The sequence below is a fragment of the Alternaria triticimaculans genome (genome assembly GCF_023758025.1).
Source record: "Alternaria triticimaculans strain BMP 0046 chromosome Unknown scaffold_4, whole genome shotgun sequence".
Taxonomy (NCBI): Eukaryota; Fungi; Ascomycota; class Dothideomycetes; order Pleosporales; family Pleosporaceae; genus Alternaria; species Alternaria triticimaculans.
In genome coordinates this window covers 1,912,135-1,931,553 of record NW_026055961.1, presented here as the reverse complement: position 1 = coordinate 1,931,553, position 19,419 = coordinate 1,912,135, and the positions used below count along the sequence as shown (strand labels likewise).

The window sequence follows — 19,419 nt, the reverse complement described above, 5'->3', positions numbered from 1 at the left end:
AGACAGTTATTAAGTACATTTCATCGTTTAATTTATAAGCTCGTATACTTCTCGTGTTACCATGTGCAACATCAGAGTGCGTAGGATCAGGTAGGCGTCCAAGTGGATGCCAATGTATAACAGTAGGTAGATCATGACGTCGGCCATTCATTCGATGATTACCATAGCTGAGCATGGAAGACGGATTCATATCAAGAAAGTAATGTCAGATATTGCCTGTAGTTGCACGAGGCATGATTTGGGGCGTGTACAAGATGGAAGACACGCTTGGTGCTTGGTGGGGATGGCAGATCTTAGCGCGAACAGCTGATCGCGGTCGCGCGAGAAGAACGCGCCAGGCTGATCTTCTACTTCCAGCACACACACCATGCAGCATACCTTCCTATTCGATCCACCAAATGTTGTAATATAATTGAATCGTCTGATTTCTCGTCCATGTGGTCTCTTCCAAAGCTCACAACGTGTGTGTGGACCCACTCTCGACTATGGAGTTGCAAGCAGTGACATCACGACTGCAGGAGCGACTGCAGTATGCGTCTAGAGCTACCTAGAGGAGGTTTGATGGCGACTCCATTTCTCTCAACAACTTGGTATGCTCCTACCTTCTCAATTCCTCCGCTCATCGCACTCTGCTCTTCGGCACATCAGTACTCGTCCGTTGCTGACAAGTTCACTCAAGTATTCTCCATTCATCGCTACCCCGCTATCCACCATGTCGGCGAACTCTCTGAACATCAATTCGACTCTGAGTCTTCCGAACTCGCAGTACAAGATTCCACAAATCGGCTTCGGAGTCTACCTGTCTCCAAAGGACGTCTGCGTTGCCTCATGCAAGAAGGCCTTCGAGGCAGGATACCGTCATATCGACACAGCCCAGTACTACGCGAACGAAGAGCAAGTTGGTCAAGCGCTGAAGGAAAGCGGGCTCCCTCGGAAAGATGTGTACATCACGTCCAAGATCTTAAGCGCTGGAGAAGACGTCGAGTCTACATACAAGAAGGTCGCCGAGAGCGTTGAGAAGCTTGCCGGAAAGGATGGCTACGCAGACCTGTTCCTCATCCACAGCCCCAACGGAGGCAAGGAGGCCAGGAAGTTGATGTGGCTTGCGCTGAAGCAAGCGCAGGAGAAGGGCATCGTGCGCGACATTGGTGTCAGCAACTACGGCATCCAGCACATCGACGAGCTTGCCTCCATTGATAGCAAGGCCAACCTACCTGCTGTCAACCAGATTGAGGTTCGTTACATTTCCCACCTGATCGCATCGCCAAACTGACAGAAACGACCAGCTCCACCCCTGGTGTCAACAGCGCGAGGTCGTCGAGTACTGCCAGTCCAAGAACATCGTCGTCGAAGCCTACTGCCCGATCGTCCGCAACGAGAAAGCCAACGACGAGACGCTTGCCAGCATCGCCAAGAAGCACAACAAGGAGCCAAACCAGGTTCTCATCCGATGGAGTCTGCAAAAGGGCTACGTTCCTCTTCCCAAGAGCGACACGCCATCTCGCATTATTGGCAACGCCGACATCTACGGTTTCGAACTTGACAAGGACGACATGGCTAAGCTGGACGGTCTGGATCAAGGAGCCAAGGGCGCTATTGTGCAGGCCGTAACCAATGCTTAATTCGCGTCTGTTACCTCGCACATCATTAACAGGCGTGCAGGTGAATAACCGGTCAGGGGACATGGCGAATGCATCCACGCCTTGGATCAGATCTATGCGCGCAATGTTGGAGGAAACCTACAGGAACCGGGCGCCCACGTACTTCACGCCTGGTCCTCGGTTCAGTGTACAGTTTTCAGACTGGATTGACCGACGAGCATAGCTTTTCGCTCATAGTTGCTTTACTTGGATCCTGTGTCGTGTAGCTAGGTCACGTACCCACGTATGGCCCGAATGCAGATTCCGTCAATCAAAATTGATTATCTGCTCACACGTGTAGGACACCTCTTCAGGGGGCTAGACTTGAAGGATAAATACAGTCGTAGCTACGTTGCGTGGAAGCGTAACTATGGATGCTGTGGAAAGCAGTTGTATCTCCCTCATGGCAGGGCGTGATCGTGTTCCATGTTGTCAACACGACGCTGCGGAGATGGGACGATAAAGGTAGTCGTAGTCGCCAACCAAAGCCAAGCTGATTCGTTCCGTTCACGCGTACGCGTTCGCGTTCCATGGTTTCAAAACCTGGAATACCCCACCATCTGGATCAGAAACCCCGCCACCCCACCTCATGCGACCGAAAAGTTTTGCACTCTCGCTCCTTCTTCCGCACACAATCGTCTGCTGGTTTGCCCCAGACGCACTTACTTTATAATCTATGCCAAGCTCAAACTTCCATCGGTTTTGTAGTGTACGTTGTTCAACATCCACTTCTCGCTTGCCCCCGCTAATTACCATATAGGTAGCGGTTATCACTCCGGATTCTGATCTCAAAATCAGTGTCTTCCGGCAACCCCGGTTCGATTCCGGGCAAGACCTTTCTTTTTGTTTTGACTATGTCCTTTTGCCAGTGAAGGGTCTCGAATGCTCGATAGACTGTATGGAGGTGTTTTGGAGAGTTGTGGTGGTGGTGGGATTTTTTTAGACGTCTCATTAGCGTCCGGTGTGTGGAAGTCGTGATATGAAAAAGTACGAGCCGACGTTTCATGCTTGCTCAACCTGGAACCCAAGGTGCGCTGTCTTTCTTCACACTCTGAGCTAGGCAACGACATGCCTGGTCGTACACGATGTTAGGTAGCGTTAAGCTTCTCTTCTATTCTTGCAATCCTACAGATGTGTGCAGACACTATGCTGCGTCTATTAATACTAACCAGCAGTAAACATACAGGAAGAAAGAGAAAACAAATCGCAAGGCTGCGCAATGCTATATAGCATGCCGCCTGGTATCACAAAGGAGCACCGCGAAAAGAAGTTAATGTAGCGCCATCGCTAAAAGAACAGGACAAAAGAGAAAGCTGCCGTAGAATGTCTCTCAGCAAAAGAACTTGTAAACCTTCTTCCACCTTGGCCACTTCCTCTTCTCCTCGCGCTCCTCTTCTATCAGTGCCTGGATGTTGAGCTCGCGGATGCCAGTGACGAGATCCATGTTGTGCGAACGCACGACCGAGGTGCGGAACCAGAACTTGTAGGGAAAGTAAAAGGCAAGGGTGACTGGCAGCGCGAGGTAGACGCTGAAGAAACGCTGGAGACGTTGTGATGTTGTAAGCTGGTCCATGTCGATTGGAGCGACGGACACGTAGAATTGTGCAATGAGAACGAGGATGTTGAGAATGAGGCCAACGTAGGATCCAATGAGGCCAGGTTGAGAGCGGAAGGCGAGCTCATCCAAGCTGTGTCCTTGCACTTTCCAACCTTGACGGAAGCGGATATGTGCTAGGCAGATGGACAACCAAGTGAAGACCGCTGAAAGAGCAGACAGCGCAAGCAGCCAATTGAAGGCGGCGTCCTGTAGCTTACGGTCGGCGCCGGCAAGGAAAGCGAGGAGACCAAGAGAGGAAGCAAAAGCAATGGAAACGAGAGGGCGACCCTGGCGGTCAATGTATGCGAAGATCCTGGGAGCTTGGTGTTGCTCAGCGAGTGCAGCGAGCGTGCGCGAGGAACCGTAGATGGAGGAGTTGCCAACTGAGAGAACCGCAATCATGATGACGGCGTTGAAAACAGAGGGCAGGCCTTGGATTCCGGCGTTTTGGATAGCGATGACGAAGGGCGAGGCGACAGCATCGGCAGAGTTCTTGTCTTGAAGCAGACGCGGATCGTTGTAAGGAACCAGCAATCCGACGATGGTCAGGGAGACTATGTAGAACAGCGAGATACGCCAAAAGACCTGTTTGACAGCGGTAGGTAGGGACTTGCGTGGGTTGGCCGTTTCCGCTGCGGCAAGACCGACGAGCTCAGTTCCAGAAAAGGCAAACGCGGCGTTGACAAAGACGCTGCAGAGACCCTTGAAGCCGTTGTTGAACGGACCTGGATCGCGCCAATACATGCCGCCGATGTAGCCCCCATCTGGGCCTCCGCCTATGTTGATGATGATACCGAGGATAATGAAACCGATAACTGCTGTGATCTTGATAATAGCAAAGACGAACTCGGCTTCACCGTACCCTTTGATACCGAAAAGATTGATGACGACGATCAGGACCAGGAAGACGGCCACCCAAGCGTTGTTGTTCACCTTGTCACCGTTCCAGTATTCTATTGTAAAGGTCGCAGCGACGATTTCCAGTGGTAGTACGACAAGCCATTGGAGAGCATAGTTCCAACCCATGGCAAAGCCCCATGCGGGATCCAGGAAGCGCGTCGAGTATGCCGAGAAGGAACCAGCGACAGGAAAGAGTACTGCCATCTCGCCCAATGCGTGGACGGTGGTGTACAACATGATACCTACAAGGCAGTAGCAGATGACGAGCGATGCTGGACCACCATTTGCTAGCGCTTGCCCTGAGCCGACGAATAGACCGGTACCTGGTAAAGTCAGTTTGTGGATCGTCGCTTGGTTGACGCATGCCAAACCATACCTATGGAACCTCCGATTGCTATCATTTGCAGATGGCGGCCTTTTAATCGCCGCGCAAGTGGTGAGTTTGCCGTGTTCGCCGCCGCGGCTTCTGGATCGAAGACGTTCCCGTCGGCTCCCATGCTTCCCTTTGGCGTCATAGTCATGGCAAAATTCGGGTCCCGCTTGAAGCTCTCGATGACCCTCCTCCCCAAACCGTCCTGGTACCGTGATGATTCGCCATAGTAGTCGGACCCTTGCGAGGCTCTTCCAAAACTCTTCTCGGTGCCGTACATGTCGTCGTCTATCGTCATGGTGGATAAGCGCAACGGCGCGATGACAAGCGACGATAAAGAGTGTAGAGTGCAGCGGTCCTGCACGTCGGTCGGAGTCGCTGCAGTGCAGCCGTTGGAGGAATCTGCTTTTTCTTGTGCGATGGGCGCAGGGGCGGGATATGAGTGCGGTGCTGACGACCAGACTGGCAGGGCTTAGGCCTATTCTTGAGGCGCGAGCGCATCCACGGAACTGAGGCGCCCAGGGTCAGTGTCCTTTCCAGAGTGCCGGGTTGGGACTATCGACTAGGATGTGCAGTAGCCGGGGTGCAGCTAGATTTGGCTTAGGTGTGGGAGATGTTATCGCAGCGTGGCGCATCTATGGAATCAATAGACGCAGAGCTTGTCCAAGGGCAGAGCTGTGCAATAGTGATGTGATTGTTAGTGAAATGCCGACTAGCAATTACCTTTACCGTTTGCAAGGAGGCTGTAAGGAGCATGGTGAGGGGGGACCGGCGTCCTCATGGACCGGAGAAATGTTGCACATTCGCTCCTTCTTCGCTGAGTTCGCTCCTTCCGCCTCCATCCTTGGCCGCGGCAGACACCGATGACTCCAAACGTCCCAAAAACCCGCAAAGCTGCAGGCGGTAATGTCACTCTCGGTCACTTGACTCTATTCTACAGTTCTCCAGATTTGCGTCTCGCGTGTCGGACTCAGTAACGTCTTTAGGCGCTGGCTGCCGGCGCTATCAAACGACGGCGACCTCACGGTGTCGAGTCCTAGTGGCGCTTGCGTGCCTTCCCCAAGTCCAACGCTGCACGGGCCGCCCTTATCTCCAAGCCACCAGCACACTTGCGGCATGTGCGCGCAAGACATGCCACTCACCCCACGTTACGGTCAAACGTCTCCAACCACCCTTCCAATAATCGCTATCGTAGCTTTTAGATGCTCCTTGCTGAGTTGCCTCACGCCTCGAGCTTTTGGGATCGTGACTACAACCGGCGCGACCTCGGGCTCGACCTCTCACAACACCCGTTGACCCGTCCCGCTGCCGCAGCATTGGCGCATGGCCGACGTGCTGCTTTAGGCCTTCCAAGGTTGCCCCTTCATGCTCTATCATGAGCTCGCCTATGGCCTGGAACATTCACGAAACTAATGACCCGGCAAGTTCTAGCTTCTACCGTCAGAACGGTCAGAACGGCGACGCCATGGCTCGACATGGATGTTTGGCCACCCTGCGTCTAACAAATCAGCCCGGCACATAGCTTCCTGTCGCTATTATGTGTACCCATTACGCGCAGCCGTGTTGATACTTGCTCGATGGATGCGTCGGTAAAGACGGGTAAATCATATCACGTCTTCCCGATCCATATCGCTTGACGACCCTCCATCAACGCATCCTGCCACATGCAGGGGCTACCAAGCATCATCATGCTTCTCAATTTAACTTCATCTTCATCCGATGCAGGTACAGATGTCGCCTATTGATCGCTTGGTGCTCGGCCATCGATATCTTGAGAGAACTGGGTATTGTACCAACACCGCGCCGCAATCTCCTTTGAATTGTGTGCAGTATGTTTGTCGACTAGCTCGGCTTGCAGCGAACGTACACGAGCAGTACGCCCCGCATCCTCTCGTCATGTAAGAACACACGCTGGCCCATTGCGAATCAATATACATGTGTGCGACCTGGACCCTTGTACCATTTCCCGTATCAGTCAAGTAGCTCTGCCCATTCGCCTGCAAAGTCGAGCATCTCACCTCATCGACGATTAGCCGTCCCTTCTTTCACCGGCAGGCTCTTCGTAAACTTCACATGTGCAATCTCATTTGCCAAGAGTCCCAGGCCACGACGCAGTGTCGTTACGGCTGCCGTTTATTACTGGTGGGGTCAGAAAACGCCCAAACCCACATGGTAAGCCACCACCAGCACCTATCACATTGTCGCAACACCTAGAGTCTCTACCAACTGTTGCATGTTTCACCGACTCTGCCTCGGTTGAAGGTTTCTCACTATCGCTACACACGCATGTAAGCCGTGATCGCAGTTCCCAGGCAAAATCGCGGCAGATTGGTTTCGCTTGAGATTCCTCCAGTCTTCTACGGTGCAGCGATGACGCTCGCCGTTTATGCACTGATGCACAGACTGATCTTCCCGGCTGACCTTGCATCTTCCGAGGAAGCAGCTCACCAAGGTGGCGTATCAGTCACCCCATTCTCCCTGACATCTTTTGTGAGTATTGTTTAGTTGAAGGCATTCCACATTCGTTTCCAGGACACGATATCACAGCAATCCCTTACCTCTCCCTCAACCTGGACACCCCTCTCGGATGTCCGTACTAAGATAATGCACCAAACTCGGACTTGCTCCCTTGTGGTCCTTGCGGCGTTTGACGTAACACAGCGTTGCCGCATCGTTACCTCCCCCCTGCACCACCTCCCACATCTCGGCTGTTGGACTTGTGCCTCGTGCGCATCACATGGCAAACCTCACGCATTGGGCGCAATGTCACTGAGAATAGTACGCATGACTGTCTCAGTAGACTAGAATCAACCGGGAAGCTCTCACAGACAAGAGCATGTCACTGAGCAGCTCCACCAGACGATTCTAGCGCTTCCGACATGTTAGTCGCGTTGTTACCAACACAAGTTTCAGCCGCAACACCGTTACTTTTCCGCACCAAAGATCACCACCGGAACTTTGTCAAAGCCAGATTTCGTACAAGGTCACACCAACCGTCCCGATTCAACCTCGCCTCCGACGCCGCATGTCCACCACACCGCCTCTTCGACGCCGATGTGCAACGCAAAGGCTTATGTTGAGCGCAAGTATATCCCTACTGATTCAGCTGTTGTACCTGGATACGTATATGCATACACGTGTCTTTGTGCAATGTTGTTCTGCGTCATCGATTCTCGTTGCTTCGGGTGCTTTGAGGGCGTATCGTGGGGGATATATCGACATCATGACGCTGGACTGAGTGATGTATTCGCTGATCGCGACCAGGGACCGGGTTAGTCGGGAACGCTTGTGTTCCCAAGATTGCGTCTACGCAGATCGATATGCAGTACTAACGTTGAACCGTTGACTTCGTGTCCTGACGATATTGCCGTTCTCTTTGAGTCCACACCGCTGGAGGAAAGTCGGCTCGCAAGACAAAGGACGCCGACTGCCTGATGTGGCAATTGTTCATAAACTTTGAGATGAGCAGAATATCATCTAGGGGTTCAATAAACCCCAAACGTGTAGTGGCAACACAGGCGCAAGTGACAGACGCCATGAGGTGCAATAATGCATAGTGTATACGTGTCGATAAAATTAGAATGAACGAAAGGAAAACGCATGTGTATGTAGGTATCCGATAAAATGGACAAACGCCGCGAATGTATGCCGTTAAAGCGCGAGAGCATGAAGATGAAGGCAAGAAGCGAAAGGAAGTGGACGAGTACCACGCAGCAAGAAGAACAACGACCACAGCCCAAAAATGGCCATAACAAGCGGCCAACCCCCACATTCTCACCAGAATAACCTCAAACCTCCTCTTCAATCTCGCGCCAATTTTCCAAATCATCAAGCCTTCTCTTTGAACTTCTCTTTAGGCGGGGTCAATGGCCCAGGCGCTTCCTCCTCAATGAACTCGCCCTCACCCAACTTTCCGCCAAATGTATCCACCTCTTCGACCTCCTCTTCTTCTTCCTCATCTTCCTCTGTGATGCCTAAAATCTCTCCGCTCCTGCGACCCTGTACACTCGTTCCCCGGCTCCCCATACCACCTTCTCCACTTCTACTCCTCCAGCCGCCACTGCCATTCGTCGAGCTACCATTCAGACCTCCAGTATTAACATTAAGCATGGGGCCTTTGAAAGGGCTCTTCCTCCTCTTTGCGAAGACAAGACCGGGAGACTGCGGGGGAATGCTGTTTCCATTTCCGAAAGCGGCGCTGGATTCGTTGAGACCGGGTGGGAAGCCAGAACGTACAAGGCGGATGTTGGAAGGAAAGCTTGAGGAGGTGGGGGTGGCGGGGAGGACCTTGATGCTGTTGTGGGGGGATTTGGAGGGTTTGTGTGAATGGCCGCTTGTGGAAACGGCGGGAGAAGCGAGAGAGGCGGAGGATGTGGATGAGGCTTTTGAGTGCGAGTGGTGGTGGTGTGGCATGCTGCGGATCGAGGATACAGATGACGAAGTGGACTTTCGACCGCGGAGACCACCAGACGAGCGACGGTATGAGGATCGTGGTGTTAGTGGAGCGGGTGATGCTGAGAGCCTTCTCATGGAGCCTGAGCCGTGTGTTGAGCCTCGGGGTCTCGGGCCAGGCATTTGTGGTGTGGGCGGAGACCTGGGGTTCGTGTGTACAGACGACCGATTCGCCGTGCTTTGTCTTCGTGTTGAATCCGAAGACTTGCTTGGAGGTATCTTTGGCGACTGTCCACTGCTGGCTTTCGAACCCGGAGATCGCGCTCGTTTCGACGTCTCTTTTATCCAATTTCGAAGTGTCAAAAGGTGGTTGATGAAGGGCTGTTTCCGGCGTCGCTTAGGCACGAAGCCGTTGGGAGAAAGAAGATCTGGATTGGTAGATACGACCTGTAGCATGCTGCTGCGTGAACGCCGCCTGTCGAGATCCTTCGCTGGTGGTGGCGGACGTGAGGATGAATGGGATTTCCGACCCCGACGGGTATCGATTGGGGGGAGCGGCTTGTCGTCGACTGTGAGATTGGGTGAGGTGATCAGCTCTGGCAGCTTTGGCAGTTCGGGAGCACCTGTCTTAAGTTAGAAGCGTTTCATGACGTCCGCCATGATACTCACCATGCAAACTGCTTCGATTTGTGGTCCTGCCGCGACTCTTAGGCGTAGAGGGAGAGTGAATGCCTTCTTCGTCAGACTCTCTTATGGTAGGCGCAAGTTTGTCAAGTCGACTACTTGCAGCGCTCAGTCGCCGGAGGCTCTTAGCCTCTGCTTCCTTCTCTTTGCGCTTGCGCTCTCGCCTCTTTGCCTTGCGTTCCTCTTTTTCGAGCAGCAGTGCCCACCAACCAGCTAACGAGTCGCATCTTTGGGCTAGCACGTTCTCAATCACCATGTCAATGTCCACTCCGGCAGCGCGCATGCGTTGCAAGACCTCCTTCTCCAGCTCGGTCGAGAAAGGCGCCGGTTGTTGGAGTTTCAAGATCTCCTGCTGGCGGGGCGCATGTTCCGATAACCAAGGGTTCTGTAGTATGTCCGCCAGTGTAGGTCGCAAGATCGGCCGTTTGGATAGTAGTGACTGACATAACTCCTTCGCTTGCTGCGGGAAGTGCTCCGGATATTTGGGGTCCTCCTTCAGTATCTTGTTCTTCGTGACCATTTCGTCGTCGTCGTCAAAAGGCAGCTCGCCCACTAGAAGCGCGTAAAGAATGATGCCCAAACTCCAAACGTCCACCTTTTCGCCTGCGTACTTCTCGCCCTTGAGCATCTCCGGCGCGCTGTAGCAGATGGTTCCGCACCATGTCTGCAGGTAGTTGGACTTGCCCTCGTACTCGCGCGTGAAACCAAAGTCGACCAACTTGACGTCTCCGTGCTTGTCCAGCAGTATGTTCTCGAGCTTGAGGTCGCGATGGACGCACGACTTGTTGTGGACGTAGGTGACGGCGCCGACGAGCTGGGTGAAGATGCGCTGGACTCTGGCGGGCTCGAGGGCGCCCTTGGCCAGTAGGTAGTTGTAGAGTTCATCGCCCTGGCAGTACTCGAGTACCAGCCAGACTAGGTTCTCGGTGACTATGACCTCGTACAGGCGCGCTATGTGTGGGTGCGTGAATTGGCGGTGGTGATGGATCTCGCGCGCGAGGTTGGCGTCGTCCTTCTTCGCGCTCTTGAGCACGACCTGCTTGCGATCAGCGTGGTTCCTCGCAACCGTCCTGCCGGTGGTACCTTTGAGCCATTGCTGAGTTTGTGCGACGCCAAGTAAACCTTGCCAAAACTGCCCTTGCCTATAAGTTTCCCCAGTGTATAGTTGCCGACCGTCTTGAGATCAGTCGCGGCGAACTCACTGGCCCTGCGTCAGCAAATTGGAGCCGGTGAAACACGCAGCCGGCGCGCAAAAGCAAAGAAGAGACTTACTCGAGCAACTGTTTGTACGAATTCGCGAGCTGCTATAATTTGCGTCTCAGCATGCGTGTTGCAAACATGCGCCTGGGGGAATTGCTTGTTGCGGCGCACGAGCGTCGTTGGACGGCAGCGGGACGGGGCCTACCTTCTTCCTCTGGGCCTGAATCTCAGCCTGGGCTCTGAGATTTGACTGCATGGAATGATGCGCCGCTGCTCCGTGGTGTCGCCTGCGCAACCAGCGTCATCTATGGGTTGCAGGAGTTCGGACTGGCGAGCGAGCGCCGCGGAAGAGAGAGACGGCTCCGTATATGCCCTGGTGGCAGCGAAAGTGGAGAAGGCCGCAAACGCCAGGGGCCTAGGGCGTTCGAGATGTGCGAGGATAATAATACTAGCTTTGCGCCGACCGCGAGTGCGAAGAAGTGTATATTAATTGTGAATACTCCCAGGCGGACGGGGACTGGGCGTGCCGTCAGATCTCTCCTGAGCTTGCGGTGCTGCCATGGATTCGGGGAGCGCGATCCTGGTCGCAGATCATCCACCGCTGCTCTGGGAAGGCGCAGGCACCACCACCACAATGCGACGCGACGTGGTTTGGACATCGTTCTCGTTTCGAGTGTACAAGTCAATAACGTTTGTGCAATGTGTTCTTCGACCGAGAGCCGGATGCATGTATGCGCTTCTTCCGACGTCGTGTTACACGGCAACCCAGGGACCGAGATGCAATGGACTGTTGTCAAGACACAAAAATCTACTGTTATTATCTACAGTTTACTGCTCGGCCCTCCAATGTACGTCTGGCCGAGCTTCAGCATGTCGATCGCCTCTTGCACCATCTCGTCGACAATCTCCTTTGCGGGCTTGATATCGCCGATAACCCCCGCAACCTGGCCCATCAGGAACGGGATATCCACATCCTTCCCATCGTCCATGTCCTTCGCCAGCGGCACAACTCCCGCCTCCGTGAGCTTCTTGATCTCGTCCTCGCGCTCGTGCCACTCTTTGATGTAGTCGTTGTACCTGACGCGCAACGGTCGGCCACTGACAACCAGCGTCCGGCCTGTATCTGTGAAGTCGGCTGTGACCACGTTCTCCTTGTGCATTTGCGAGCAGCCCGCTTCAGTTGATGCCACGAATCGCGTGCCAACCCATACGCCCTGTGCGCCTTGCATCAAGCTGCTTGCCAGGCTGCGGCCGTTGTAGATGCCTCCCGCCGCTACTACAATAGCTGGCTGTCCGGTAAGAGGGCTCTTGTATTTGCGCGCGACGTCCACGACGGAGGGTATCAGGATGCTGTTCGCGATATCGCCGGTATGTCCTCCGCCTTCTCCACCTTGGGCGCATACGATATCCACACCTGCATCTAGTGCCTTCTTCGCGTGCTTGGGGTGTCCGACCATGTTCATGATCAAGATGCCTGCTTCGTGAAGCCTCTTGATCGTCCGCTCGGGCGGTACACCGACAGCGCTAACAAACAGCTTTGCGCCATTCTTGATCGTGACTTCGATGAGGTCGTCGAGCTGCCCATGGGTGTAGTCATGGTTCGTCTTGCGTGCGCTGCCGCCGACTTGTGGGAGTGCGAGATCGACACCGAAGGGCAGGTTCTTGTCTCGGAGGTTTGACTTGAGGTCATCGATGATCGATTGGAGCTGTTCCGGTGTGTATCCGAGACCGCCAATTACACCTAGGCCACCAGCGTTCGACACGGCAGCTGCGAGGGGGCCACCAGAGGTGCGCGCCATGCCGGCGAGGATAATCGGATACTGGATGCCCAGCAGCTTCGAAAGCGGCGTCTGCAGTGCCGGCGGTGACATGACGGCGTAGGCTGTGGTCGCGGGTAGTTGATAATTGAAAGTAGATGGAGTAGGTCACGTCGGATAACGCGAATGAAGGTCTGAAGAGCGTGCTTCTGGCAGCAATGAAGCTATGTGTAATCGCATGGTGAGTATGGGAATGTGCATGCTAAATAGCGGCCGTGCCTACTGGCATCCTCGACTGCCAGGGGTTTTGCGGGGAAAACGTGGGTGCACGAGCCGAGGCATCTTAGCTCGACTCGATACATCGTTGCCATTGCCGAGATTCGCCCGTCGTGGACGGGATGAACATGCATATTTGGTAGTCACAATAGGCATAGTATGGGAAATTTTCTGCTGGAGAGCACGATGATATGCATGTTGGAAATCATAATCCATACTATCGATGTTGTTATCAATAATCGGCTTCTCGCACTATACTCACGTATGCCAATTGCGGAGCACAAAGACGCTTCAATCAACATCTAAATCTGGCTCTTCTGGCTCCTCCGACTTCGCCGCATCGTTTGACAGAAGACGAGCAGTCTTGTCAGCCATTGCTTCCATTTCCGCATCGAACTGCGCAGTCACATCATCCCAATTCATCTGCTTCATGAGCTCGTCGAATGCTTGGTCAGTCATATCGAAGTCCGCAATAGACGGTAGGTCTGCATCATCCCAACTCCACTGCTTCACGATATCTCCGAGCGATTTCGAAGCCGGAGGCGGGACATCATTTGCAAATTGAGAAGACGTAGATGGGCCGAAGAGTGAGTCTCTATGATATTGCTATTAGCGTTTGACTCCATTCATTTGCCCATTAGCTTGTGCATGCCCGTTGACTTTTCCCTGCGCAGGTGTTGGCTGCGGCGGAGGTGGAGGGACAGGCCCGAATGGTCGATGCACAAGCGCCGGTTCAACACCGTCTTCTTCAGTGTCGTCGTCGTACTCTGCGCTATCTTCGTCCTCGTATTCGTACTCGCTCTCCGTGACTTCTTCATCCTCCTCGTCGTGCTCCTCCTGATCCAGCTCATGCATCGGAACCTGGCCTCGACCTTGTGCCTGCATTCCACGACACAGTGTTTCCAGGCGGGCTATCTTCTTCCGCTGGTCCTCGGCTTCCTTGGTCCGCCTGGCAAGCTCCTCTTGCATCTTTTGGCGCTCTTCCACCATCTCGCCAATATTGCGGTTCGTGATGTCCTTGTGACGTTGCAGCGTCTGGTTCTCCTTTTCAAGACGCTTGGTTTTCTTTGACATCTCCTCCATCTCCTTGCGGAACGTGAGGAAGAGATCGTTTGAGTTGTTGAGCGTTTCCTCGACCTGCATCTGGTCAGTATTAACCATGATGATACAGACCAACGAGGGGTTAACGGGTTGCATACCTGTTTGAACTTCTCCACGTATATGTTGAGCTGCGTGCGTAGTTCCGTCTCGGTCTGCGAAAAGGTCGACACTTGGCGGGTCAACTGGTGCGACTTGGAAGATTCGGCTTCTTGTTGTTTGCGCTGCTGCTCTAGTCGGGCGGCGTGATACTGTATTTCGAGCTCTTTGAGTCGCAGCATCGAGTGGTATTGTAATTCGCGCAACTCGTACTGGTCAATGAACGACTTGAACTTTTGACGAAATCTGCTTCGTTAGTTCATGCTCCCAAATTTGGCTGTGCCACACATACATTTCGTCCAGTTCTTGCTCGGCTTGATTCTGTGGTTCAGGCCCGTTCGCAGCTGCTATGCAATCGTCCACGTCATTCACCAGGTGTTCGAGACGCTCGTGTAGTTCTTGCCTGGCGGTGGATTCGCTAGATTCGAGCTTGTGTAGTTCGTCCTTGAGTTTCTTGTTTTCCTTTGCAAAGTCACGCGACAATTTGTCCAACTTGTCCTTCATTGTCGTAACCTTGTTCAACTCCGACCTTTGCGCGTCCTTTTCCTTCTGCAGCTGGTCCCCGCGCTTCTTCGCCTTTTGGTGTTCGCGTTCCGTGCGCTTCATATCGGAGAGGAGTTCGGTATATCGTTTCTGCACGACTTCGAGCCGGGACAGCGGGCCGTCCATGTTGGAGAGGAGCGAGGAGAGTTCGCGGTTTGCTTTCTTAACTTCGCGTTCTGTCCATGCCATACGTCAGCCAGCGATTCATTTGATAGGGCCCCAGTCTCGTGCTGTGCAGACATGGGCTGCGCCACCCAGAGTATCCCCTCCTCCACAGCTCCGTCGCAAGAGGTAGACGCACCGATTTCGAGTTCCTGCTCCTTGTCCCCGGCCTGGTCCAGTTCGAGCTGAGCAATCTTGGCCTGGATCTGCTTCTGCTGCTCCGAGGGGTCGGTCGCCTTCTTGCCTTTGCCCTTCTTAGCGGGCGCAGGCGCTGGCGCTGGGTTGTGTTGTGCGGGTGCCATGTTTGCAGGAGAGGCAGATGCACTGCGGCTGGCTTCGTGGTGAGGGCGGGACTGGGCAGACGTCGGCTGGCGCTGTTGGGCGACGGTTGCCATGAAGTCGTGACTCTTCCGTGTAGCGCCTCAGCTTGTGGATCCCCCGTGTTGCCTCCGACGGTTCCTCCACCTATGCACTCAGTCTCACGTGTCCCCAATGCAGGTCTCTAGGCAGTCCAGTGGCGCATTCGTCTGGCAGCAGCCGCCTGTCTACAATGCGCGTGGTGAGGATGCACGTCTTCCGCCGGCGTCTCGGGGCTGCTTCGGGTGAAAACAGGTGTGGAGCGCAGTGCAGGGGGCGTCAACGGGCGTGGTGTAGCAATATGTACAGTGTCGGGTCATGCAGTCGTCGGGGTCGGGTCGGGCAATGTCTCGTGGCGGGTGTTGAAGAGGAAGGAGGGGACGACGTCGGTGGTCTGGTCGATCGCGAAAGGCACAAGACACCTGGTAGTCTCCACAACGCCCACGAGCTTCAATATCGGACCTGACAGATGAGATCACTGGCAGGCTAGCCAATCCGACATGTCTCCAGCCGTATAACGCATCAACAGCCTGTCCAGGCGCACTCTTTCGTCTTAGTAATTTTGCGGGCTAATCTCTTTTGGTATGGGGTCCCTCGGCCAATCGGCGCGACAGGCGTCATCGATGGGGTGCCTCTGACATTTCTGAGGCTGCGCGGCACTCTGTCATCCACCCTCTATTCCAAACATGCTACGTTCCGTTGGTCGGCAGGTCCAAAGCCCTCGAAATGCCACGATAACCCCGCACCGACTATCGACCTTGCCTCGACGTGGATATGCCGCTATTACCGATGTCTCCAACTTCCCCAATGTCGGCGAGCAGCTGCATGGCTTCACGCTCAAGCGCGTCAAGCAGGTGCCGGAGCTCGAGCTGACCGCTTTACATCTCCAGCATGACAAGACTGGCGCCGAATATCTGCACATTGCCCGCGAGGATGCGAACAATGTCTTTTCGATTGGCTTCAAGACCAACCCACCAGATGCCACCGGAGTGCCACACATCCTCGAGCACACCACACTGTGTGGTAGTGAGAAGTATGTCGCCTTGCTATTGCAATCAACGTATCTCTGACAGTCCAGGTACCCCATCCGCGACCCCTTCTTCAAGATGCTCCCCCGTTCCCTGTCTAACTTCATGAACGCCTGGACCTTTCCCGACCACACTGGCTACCCGTTCGCCACGACAAACGCGCAAGATTTCAAGAACCTCATGTCCGTATACCTCGATGCGACGCTACACCCGTTACTGAAGGAGAATGACTTTACCCAAGAGGGGTGGCGGTTGGGTCCTGAGAACCCGCTGGCAAAAGAGTCGGAGGACCCCAACGCGAAGCGCATCGTTTTCAAGGGCGTGGTATACAATGAAATGAAGGGCCAGATGTCGGATGCAAGCTACTTGTTCTACACCAAATTCCAAGACCACTTATACCCAGCCATCAACAACTCCGGTGGCGACCCACAGAAGATTACCGACCTGACTTGGGAACAGCTACGGAAATTCCACGCCGACCACTATCATCCAAGCAATGCCAAGATTCTCACATACGGAAACATGCCTTTGGTGGAGCATCTGAAGGAGGTGGATAGTCGCTTGAACGGTTTTGACAAGATAGCCGTGGATCAGGAAGTGAAGGCTCCAATAACTCTGGACGGCCCCAAGGAAGTCACGGTTGCGGGACCTCTCGACCCACTGGTACCTCAAGACAGGCAGTACAAGACTTCGGTTACATGGTTGATGGGCGACACTGCAGACGCCGTAGAGAACTTTGCGCTGGGGGTACTTAGCAGTCTGCTTATGAGCGGCTACGGCTCGCCTCTCTACCGCAATCTTGTAGAATCTGGACTTGGTGCTGATTTCAGTGCGAATACTGGCTATGACAGCGCTGGACGACGAGGTGTTTTGTCCATTGGGTTGGACGCCGTCAAAGCGGATGATGTGAACAAGGTCCGCGAGACCATTGCGGAGACCTTGCTCGAGGTGCGCAAAAACGGCTTCGACAAGATCAAGGTTGATGGTATCCTACATCAGCTGGAGCTCTCTCTCAAGCACAAGACTGCCAACTTTGGGATGGGCATCCTCCAAAGACTAAAGCCTGGCTGGTTCAACGGTATCGACCCAATGGAGGCCCTCGCGTGGCAAGAAACCGTCAATGCTTTCCAGAAGAAGTACGCTGAAGGCAACTATTTGGAGAGCCTGATTGAAAAGTACCTACTCACCGACAAAACCCTGACCTTCACCATGCAGCCATCGGAGACGTTCAGCCAGGAACTCGTAGATGAAGAAAGCCAACGATTAGCGGCAAAGATTGCAGAGACCACGAAGCAGTTCCCAAGCGAGCAGGAGGCACAGAAGTACCTGGAAGAGCGAGAGCTTCAGCTATTGGAAGTCCAAGAGAAAGCCAGAAACGAAGATTTGAGCTGTCTGCCCACTGTTCACGTCAAGGATATTCCTCGAGAAAAGGAGAGGAAGCCACTGCGACATACTGAGCTGGATGGCGTGAAGGTCCAGTGGCGCGAGGCACCCACCAACGGCCTGACGTACTTCCGTGCTGTGCACAGATTACAGGATCTCCCCGACGAGTTACGAGAGATGATCCCGCTCTTCACCAGCGCCATCATGCGCCTTGGTACCAAAGACAAGACGATGGAACAACTCGAGGAACTGATCAAGCTGAAGACTGGAGGCATCTCCGTAGGCTACCACTCTTCACAGTCACCCTTGTCGCTCGACGCGTACGAAGAAGGTATGGCATTTTCCGGCTACGCTTTCGACCGTAACATACCCGACATGTACGAACTCCTACGGACTATCATACAAGAGACGGACTTTGATGGGCCTGAAGCGGGCAAGAAGATCCGAGAGCTCCTGCAGAGTGCGGCAAGTGGTGCCATCAACTCGATCGCAGAGTCTGGTCATTCTTATGCCATGAAGTTCGCTGAAGCTGGAATCAGTCCTGTGAGCCGATTAGCAGAAGAAACCGGGGGTCTCACCCAAGTCAAGGTTATGACAGCTCTCGCATCGCAAGAGTCGCTAGACGATGTCATCAAGAAACTCAAAGCTATCCAGTCTTTCACTATCGCGAACAGCAACCAGCTCCGCGTAGCGATCAACTGCGGTAGCGAGAGCTCAACGTCAAACCAGGAGGCACTACATCGCTTCTTGAACACATTACCCAAGGACGTCTCTGTGCCCTCGACGTCGCAGCAAAAGCAGTACCCTCGCAACGCCAAGTCCTTCTTCCCTTTGCCATACCAAGTCTACTACTCCGCTCGCGCTGTCCCGACAGTGGCCTACGCCGACGCCTCCAGCGCACCTCTTGAGATCCTCGCAAAGCTCCTCACCTTCAAGCAACTTCACCCAGAGATTCGCGAGAAAGGTGGCGCATACGGCGGTGGTGCCTACGCACGTAGCATCGGCGGTCTCTTCGGCATGTACTCATACCGCGATCCCAATCCGCAGAACAGTATGAAGATCATGGCCGAAGCAGGGCAATGGGCGCGCGACCGCGCATGGACACCTCAGGATCTTGAAGAAGCCAAGCTGAGTGCATTCCAAGGATACGATGCGCCACAAAGTGTCAGTCGCGAGGGAATGAGGCTGTTCCTGTCTGGCGTCACAGACGATATGCTGCAGACGCGTCGCGAACGCCTCCTCGACGTCACAGCTGAGCAGGTACAAGCCGTAGCTGACCAGTTCCTCGTCAAGGGCGCCGAGAGCAGTGTAGCTATCTTGGGCGAGCGGAAAGACTGGGTCAAAGAGAATGATGGCTGGCAGTTCAGAGACCTGGGTATGTCGGAAACTGCAAAGGCCGCTGAGGAAGCTGAGGGTATTGCGCAAAAGGAGGACGACGTGCCGGCTATCGCAAGCTGAGAATTTCGATCGACGGTTTAATGATTGTATAAGTAAATGTATGATATGAGGTATGAGACGCTAGCATCATTGGCGTTGGTAAGTTGAATGCATAGCGTGGTGTCATCGCTCCTTCCTCCTTTGCCATCTCATCTCACTTCTGGCTGCTGTCTATCTTATCGTCGCCGGTCATACCTTCCGCCGCTCCGTGCGCCGGCCAAAGCATCTCTCTACGCGTTACTCTCAGTCTCTTTCACCAGCGCAACGAACAGAACCCAGACGGACCACGCATTCTCTTCCATTGCTGGTTCGCTCTGTCCCTTCAAATATGAGGGATTATGCGCCAGAATAATCTTTGTGCCATCTACCCAGTTTGCTCTTTGGCCGTAAAAGGTCGGGGAGTGGAGCTTGGGAAGGGGCACTGAGCACCTGCTTTCAGACCTACCTGTATTGAGCGAGACTCTTCTCCTGGTAGACTAAATGTGGGGGTACATCA

The 19,419-nt window shown here is 54.0% G+C and overlaps 6 protein-coding genes across 6 annotated transcripts; 2 read left to right on the top strand and 4 right to left on the bottom strand.

Annotated features, from left to right (window-relative positions):
- Positions 1 to 712: 712 nt before the first annotated feature.
- On the top strand, positions 713 to 1,622 carry J4E78_004220 (uncharacterized protein; the record flags this gene model as incomplete). The annotated part of the gene is made up of 2 exons (XM_049364849.1): positions 713 to 1,234; positions 1,287 to 1,622. The coding sequence occupies 2 exons, from the start codon at positions 713 to 715 to the stop codon at positions 1,620 to 1,622; spliced, it is 858 nt and encodes a 285-aa protein (XP_049223927.1).
- A 1,348-nt stretch (positions 1,623 to 2,970) lies between these two features.
- On the bottom strand, positions 2,971 to 4,805 carry J4E78_004219 (uncharacterized protein; the record flags this gene model as incomplete). Its single annotated transcript, XM_049364848.1, has 2 exons — positions 2,971 to 4,460; positions 4,514 to 4,805. The coding sequence occupies 2 exons, from the start codon at positions 4,803 to 4,805 to the stop codon at positions 2,971 to 2,973; spliced, it is 1,782 nt and encodes a 593-aa protein (XP_049223926.1).
- Positions 4,806 to 8,335: 3,530 nt separating this feature from the next.
- On the bottom strand, positions 8,336 to 11,039 carry J4E78_004218 (uncharacterized protein; the record flags this gene model as incomplete). The annotated part of the gene is made up of 5 exons (XM_049364847.1): positions 8,336 to 9,522; positions 9,569 to 10,619; positions 10,667 to 10,784; positions 10,856 to 10,887; positions 10,989 to 11,039. The coding sequence occupies 5 exons, from the start codon at positions 11,037 to 11,039 to the stop codon at positions 8,336 to 8,338; spliced, it is 2,439 nt and encodes an 812-aa protein (XP_049223925.1).
- A 565-nt stretch (positions 11,040 to 11,604) lies between these two features.
- On the bottom strand, positions 11,605 to 12,654 carry J4E78_004217 (uncharacterized protein; the record flags this gene model as incomplete). Its single annotated transcript, XM_049364846.1, has 1 exon — positions 11,605 to 12,654. The coding sequence occupies one exon, from the start codon at positions 12,652 to 12,654 to the stop codon at positions 11,605 to 11,607; it is 1,050 nt and encodes a 349-aa protein (XP_049223924.1).
- Positions 12,655 to 13,107: 453 nt separating this feature from the next.
- Positions 13,108 to 15,020, bottom strand: J4E78_004216 (uncharacterized protein; the record flags this gene model as incomplete). Its single annotated transcript, XM_049364845.1, has 5 exons — positions 13,108 to 13,422; positions 13,540 to 13,953; positions 14,016 to 14,259; positions 14,306 to 14,732; positions 14,858 to 15,020. The coding sequence occupies 5 exons, from the start codon at positions 15,018 to 15,020 to the stop codon at positions 13,108 to 13,110; spliced, it is 1,563 nt and encodes a 520-aa protein (XP_049223923.1).
- Positions 15,021 to 15,761: 741 nt separating this feature from the next.
- Positions 15,762 to 18,944, top strand: CYM1 (Mitochondrial presequence protease; the record flags this gene model as incomplete). Its single annotated transcript, XM_049364844.1, has 2 exons — positions 15,762 to 16,108; positions 16,154 to 18,944. 2 exons carry the CDS (start codon positions 15,762 to 15,764, stop codon positions 18,942 to 18,944), a joined length of 3,138 nt encoding a protein of 1,045 aa, XP_049223922.1.
- Between the last annotated feature and the right edge of the window lie 475 nt (positions 18,945 to 19,419).